General features: G+C 34.6%; 1 protein-coding gene across 1 annotated transcript; it reads right to left on the bottom strand.

Annotated features, from left to right (window-relative positions):
- Positions 1–1,561: 1,561 nt before the first annotated feature.
- LOC130731527 (peptide methionine sulfoxide reductase-like) lies at positions 1,562–3,060 on the bottom strand. Its single transcript, XM_057583833.1, has 2 exons — positions 2,713–3,060; positions 1,562–2,010 (listed from the first exon to the last, which is right to left on the bottom strand). Exons 1-2 carry the CDS (start codon positions 3,022–3,024, stop codon positions 1,756–1,758), a joined length of 567 nt encoding a protein of 188 aa, XP_057439816.1. The 5' UTR covers positions 3,025–3,060; the 3' UTR covers positions 1,562–1,755.
- Positions 3,061–7,123: the final 4,063 nt, after the last annotated feature.

Below are 7,123 nucleotides of genomic sequence, written 5' to 3'. Positions count from 1 at the left end.
TATACTAGTTCAACAACATGACCGGATTAAAGTGCAACCTTCACACAACTTTGAATCGTAAGATTCAGCTCTTCTCAGAAATACATGCAAATTGAGATTCATGTTTATTTTGGATTCACTTTGCGATAGGTATCGCTACTACAATAATTTGTATCCTATAGAGATCGATGTATATCGTACGTAGTGGGGGCTGTGTCCATAATCAATCAGCAATGACAGAATAAAATACATGTTAGATACTCTGCTGACCATATTCATTTCCTCAAAAGCAATGATGCATAAGCAGTGACCAAATGTACTTTCTTATGAATCATATTATTACTCTTTTGATGCCAAAGTGTATTAACTTCCGTTTATACTTCCGAGGACCATCCCTCTCTTGAACCTGCTTTCTGTGGTTAAGAGGGCAGGGTGTGGGTGTTTGGTGAGCACTGTTTCCTTTGAGCAAGCCGTTACAAGGTCTGGAGCAGCAGCAGGGGTAGCCTCGCCACTCCACTTTACCCCTTTGATTCTGCCTGAGCCCCTTCCTCCTTCAGGTTTGGCTCTTTCTGTTGGGGACGTGGAAGGCACCGGTTCTTCACAGGAGATTGGGCTTGATGATGTGTCTCCTGTCCAGCGACCCCGACGACGTGGGCGTCCCAAAAAGGTCCCCTCTCTTTGCCAGATGCCCCCAGTTGTTGAAGAGGTTCAGGTTGAGCTTGTCGAGGGTATTCTTCCCGCTTCACCTTTGTTGCTGTCGGATTCCGATCAGTCTTGCGGCGGGCGTTACACTTCACACGATCGAAAAAGACTTGGCTTGTGGGCAAAGTCTTGGGTCTAGAGTTTGAGGGAAAGGACTTAAATGCCATTCGAGGCCTAGAAAAGGTTTATGAGGATCATTTCAGGTCTTGATTTCTATTTGATTTTCTCGGGCTGCTCTTGTTTTGGTAAGGGGTTTTTTTCTGCCTATTCCCCTCTGTTTCGTGGCTGTTTGTTTAGCCCTGTTTTGATTTTGTTCCTGGGTCTTGGTCGAGGACTTTTAGGTGTAGTGGGGTTTCTTTTTGTTCGTCGAGTTGCTCCCTTTTTTTGGGCTCTCCTCGCTCCCTAAGGGTTCTGTCTTTAGGGGTTTTTTGTGGATAATAATACTTAACCTTTTATCTTTCAAAAAAAAAAACTTCCGTTTATACTTCCATTGTAAACGGAAGTTAATACACTTTGATGGAAAAAAGTGAGTGGAATTCTTTATGAAATGAGATAAAAATATGTTCACATTATATTCAACTTGTATCCAAACACACTTTACTTACTTGTTAGAAGTTAGAACTAAACCTTCTTTTACATCATTATAACACATGTGATACATTCATATAAAAATGATATGATAATGTATCAAAAACTTGCCCTGGAAATCAAGGTTCCAAAGACCCTTTTTTGTCTCCAAAAGCCATTTAGCTTCTCAATTATAATTTCAGTAGTACAGTTAGCTTTTAATCACTATTTAATAAATTCAGTACACAACTACGCTATCACGATAAATTTTAATAAGAACGTAATCAACTTCAAAACACTAGCATATGCATCACATAATATAATATGAGAGACAATATACAACTTTACAACTGAATTTATGCCTATGCCCGTTTTCAACCTCCAATACATTGTTCAAGAGTTTTGTTGATATATTAACAAATCAAATAGCTACTAACAAAATCATCAACTCTCATCTAAAAAAGTACAGGTCATAGTGTCCTTATGATCCTTGATGGTGATTCACCTTCAACAATTAAAACACCGAATTGGATCATTGCATCCTTTAGAAGTAGATTGCTTGAAACCAAATCTACCTCCTTTCGCGAGATACTGTTGATGGTACTCCTCTGCCCTGTAGAACTTCTTTGCAGGAACGATCTCAGTAACAATCTTCCTGTTCAACTGCTTCTGATGTTGTTCCAAGGACTCTTGAGCTGCTTTCTCTTGTTCAGGAGTGTAGAAGTATATTCCAGATCTATAATGTGTTCCCACATCATTCCCCTATCACAAAGGAAGATCAAATTGTCACTAAGTGCTTATACCATGTTTGGATTAGATTTTCTTTCTTCAGAATCAATTCTGAAACTCGGAAGCTACTCACAAAAGCTTCTCCCCAGATTAATTTTGGTTTTAGAATCATTTGTAATAGGGTTTCTAAACATGCACTAAGACACATGATGATGAACAAATCATGAACAGATATCACAACTTGTCATCATATATTTAAAGGTTCATTCATGCATGCATGGATTTCAATGAAAAAGAGATCAGAGAACTACAAAAGCAAAAGGTGTGCATAGTGAAGGTTAGGGAAAAAAAGGGACAGGACCAAAAATGTAATTAAAGAAAATAGATTATTCCATGTCAAAATAGTTTTCTAGATAAATGAAAAAATAAGTGAGAAACTGAATTTTATTTAGAAGGAAGACCATAGTGGGGACTAAACAAAAAGAAACAAGGGAAAAAATAAGCTGAAACTTCATTACCACAATGAAAACAAAGCAAAAATTAGCATTGCAATTGAGCACTTAAATGCAACTGATGTATGGAGTAATGGTGTGTAGGACGAGAAGACACATGATCCAAAACAATTTTATGCCATTTCACTATTTCAGACAACAAAAGAACCAGATATCAATCAGAAACCAGACTGCTCAATTTAACACCATAAGGTTCATAATTCAAACCAAAAACTCTACATACCTGTCTATTCAGTATGGTAGTATCATGTCTAGCCCAAAACACATCAAATAGAGACTCGTAGCCACATGCTTTGGGATCATATTGGACTCTTACAATCTCTGCGTGGTTAGTGGTCCCTGAAGACACATCCTCATAGCTTGGATTATGCAAAAGCCCCTGCGAGCAAATCCCAAAGCAGCCAGCACCGAACTGCGCAAACTGCTGGCCTGGTGCCGGTATGTCATCTTGTCCCTGAGCAATGGATGAATCCATGTTCTCCGGTGACCTTGTGCTACCAAATCCAAGTCTGTTCAACAGGTTCATAGAGGGCATGTTCCCAGCAAGACGGGGACGAGTTTCGGAAAAGAAGCAAGAATTAATAATTAATTTATTTTATAATCATAGTAAATAATCATAATCTAACTAATTGAATCATTCATCATCCCCAAATTCAACACTAGTATGTAGTAATAACAAAAATGCACATCAACAGTTAAAAAAAAATATCACAAAAGCAAAAACGTTAGTAAATGAAAGGAAGCGTTGAAAATCATAGGGGATCAAAACCCGATAAAACAATAACAAAAGGGACATATTTCTTTGGCGAGCAAGAAATGTCCCATAAATCGATAGTACTGAGGACCAAAGTAGGGTTTGATTTTTATAAGAATGTGGCGTGGGTGTTTTGGAAAAATATTTGTCAGATATGTTTAGCATATTTTGTGGAAAGCTTTAAAAATAGAACAAAAATTATACTAAAACTAAAGCCAGTTTTTAAATATTATTGACTTTACATTATGTTAATTTGTTGTGAACAAATTTTTTTTGTGCATCGGAAAATACTTGTTGTGAACAAATGAACTTTTGGTTGAATAAATCAATGACTATTTTTTTTAAGAACACATCAACACTAGCCTGCAGTAAAAAAAATTATAAGAGATGAAAAAATGGAAATTATCTTCCTACTCCTATACTTAGATTCTAGTATATAATCATAATCTAATTAATTGAATCATTCATCATTCCCAAAGTTAAATAAGCTCGTACCTTTTTAGTGTCTTTTCTCTAAATATCTTATTTTAGTCCTTTATTTTAATAATAATGTGAATTTAGTCTTGCCCTTAAGCAAGCATAATTGATTTGACAACTTTAACCGTGTTGGTTTTAAAATAATCATAGTACTCTCTTACATTTATTATCAAATCAATTATCATAACTTAAACATCGAAAGTATCATCATTCATCAATCAATCGCCTCTCATTCACCTTACTTTTATTTCTACTCACTCTTATCTTCATAAACCTCTTTCATCTTATTTAGAGTGTAGGGTACCAGGATGTATATACTCTCACTGATTTCTACTCGTATTATCCTCAAAAAATTGAAATCTTTAGATCTTTTGAATCCCTGTGAATCATTAACATATTTGTTATGTCACATCAATAAGATTCCAACCTCCCATCTTGATAGCCAATATCATCCTCTAATAAGTTGATAGTCATCTTTGTTAAGAGTTTCCCAGTAGTAATGAAATAGGTAGCATGTGAATCTCATCCTTTGATCCTTTAAAGCCCTTGATCTCTATCTCTATAAGAGTGTATATCATGCAATTATAAGTCTTTGCATGATCAATCCAAAACCTCTTCCGACTAAAGTTCTCTAATAACTCATAATCCTGCAACATGAAAAAAAAAAAATTAGCCCCTAAAACTACCACACATGACAAAAATCAATTAAACACAACACAAAGAGGTGCTTCCCAATAGATTTTTAAAAAAATGTAGTATTATATTTGTATAGCTTGAAATTTTTATATCATATTTTCCAATTAGACATTAATGATTTTAGTCAATATCAAAATTTCGCATCAAATCATTTTCCATAGTTTTTTTTCAGTTCATTATCTGTAAACACATAGGAAAAAAGTTCTATATATGAAATACTCACCAAAAAAAATTGTGGGAGACCCAATTCTATAGTGAGACGCTCTAATTTAGAGCAGCTATTAAGCAAGAACGTGATTCCTAAAAGCTCATTTTGATCCAAAGAGGTCTTCATCATCAAACTCCTCACATAAGAATTACGTGTCATTCGGAGGAAACATCCTTCGATGGGGATAACCTTTACATATCAAATTAACACAAAATGTTGACCAATAAGTAATCCTTATTGCATATGCTTTAGAAAAGTAAAAAAATAAGTAGTGACATTCAAACAATGAGATAAAACATATCTGAAGGAAGTAACTACACACGGTCAAAACACTAACGCCGGAGATATCTTCCACCAGTTTGTAAAGAAAAAGAGCATTTCCTTCAAACTCAATGCAGAAGTCAAGAATTTCCTCTTCCATCACAAGAGAACGTACATCCATGACCAGAAAGTTATTATTCAACCCAGAGTAATAGAAATATCTTAAGTTTGGAGCATTGACTATAAAATAACGACTATTAGATTTAAACATACATCTGTCCACAATCAACTTTCTCAACCTTGGATTCTCGTCTCCTAGATCAAAATCATCTGAATTCCAACACCTTTTGAGACTTAAACTCTCAAGCGCCTCACAATTTGACAACAAGGTCTTAATAGTAGTGAGTTTACTTCCATCCAACCCAAAGAAATTTCTTTGAGTGCATGAAAGTTAATGAGCTTAGCCTCAAAAAGCTGCATGAAAACAACTTCAAGGATTCGAGGCAAGTGTAGTCATAAACATGTGCTGGCAATTCCAACAAGGTTTCATGATTAATATAATTAGTAGCAAAATAATAGTCCAACGTTGGATCACAAAAATCCAACTCCAAGTCCTTCACCCCATATTTTTTGGCGAAGGCAATGCATTTTCTCACAACCCTCTTAGCTTTTCCAGGTGTTGATAATCTCAAAGAGAACTTATTCACAACAGTTTTTGAGTGATTAGTAATTCAAAGTGTCATGAGCTCCAGAGAAGCCTTTCTTTGGGATTGTCTGATTTGATGAGTTTGATCATCTTTCACAAAAAAATACTTTATTAAATTCTACGTTAGATGTAGACTTAAAAATGTCTATCCAACTTTTGGAGAGAATTGAGGTTTTTACAGCTTTCTTTAATATTATCAAGGAAACAATGGTGAAAAGTAAAGAATGAGGCAATGAGCTAAACCTATCAGTGGAGGGTGCCATAACTATGGCTTTGAAATTGCAGGAACAAGTGACAAAAGGTTAAGATATAATAGGTGCCATATGATTGAATAATATAAAGCGGCGTTATTTAAATAACGTAAAAGTCAAGTCAACTTTTTCCATGAAGTTATGATTAATAATAAATCCCATTTGAATATTATCATTATTTAATTTTAGAAAGAAGAAATTCAATTTTTTTGCAATTAGTAATTAAAATAATTAATGAATAATATAGAATATTTTTAATAATTTATTTATTTATTTTTGGTACATCGGAAAGATAAATTGCACCCGCCAGGAATCGATCCCTGGACCCCCTACCCAACCCATATGTCTCCAGCTCCTACCACTTAAGCTATCATACGGGGACATTTATTTATTATTTCTAAGAAATTATATCAATAAATAAAAATCTTCTATGTTTAATTTTTTTAATAATATAGTTATTCTAAAATAATTTCCATGTAAATTATTAAAAGGATTGTAGATTTCATTTTTTTCGATGATTAGATTGTAGATTACATGGAAACTTGCTAATAAGAATTTAACATATACTCCACTAACTAACTTAATACTTTTGGATTTAAAAAGTAGGATTTTTAAATTTTTTTTTATGCATTTGGTATGTCATAATTTTCACCAAATATATTTATTTTATAATCTCTTCAAGACGTTCATTCATAGGTGGCTGTTAGGGTGCAAGTGCATTTTAAGTCTTGCACCATGCAAGAGCAAATTTTACCTGTTGTAGCAAGTAATGTTACCTGCTGAGAAAAATAAAAAAATAACATTGATTACAAAAATACCCTCTTCTGAATCCAGATCTCCTTCCCCACTAAACTTGTTATCTTTCAGATTTATGACATACAAGTAATATTTTGCCATAATTGTTCCCAACCCAGATTTGACCTTCATCTTCTCAACCACTCGTATTTTGGGGAGTTGGGTTTGGCACCCCACCTATGGGGCTTGGCACCCCACTTTATCAAATACGGAATTTAAAGTTCCGTATTCTCCATATTGAATACGGAACTTAAAATTCCGTACTGTATTTAAGCATGCGTGTCACATTTTCAACCACTCATTATATACTAAAACAGATACGAAATTTTATTTTCCGTATTGATACGGAAATTTAAATTCCGTATCTGTTTTAGTGGGGTGCAAAGCCTAAGGGGTGGGGCTCCAAACCCAACTCCCGTATTTTGCCAGAATTATTCCCAACTCTTAGTAAATGTTGAACCCAGATTTGACCTTCTTGTTAACAGA

Source organism: Lotus japonicus, chromosome 1, assembly GCF_012489685.1.
Source record: "Lotus japonicus ecotype B-129 chromosome 1, LjGifu_v1.2".
Lineage (NCBI taxonomy): Eukaryota > Viridiplantae > Streptophyta > Magnoliopsida > Fabales > Fabaceae > Lotus > Lotus japonicus.
Note: the sequence above shows the minus strand (reverse complement) of the source record. Positions and strands in the feature narration are given on the sequence as shown.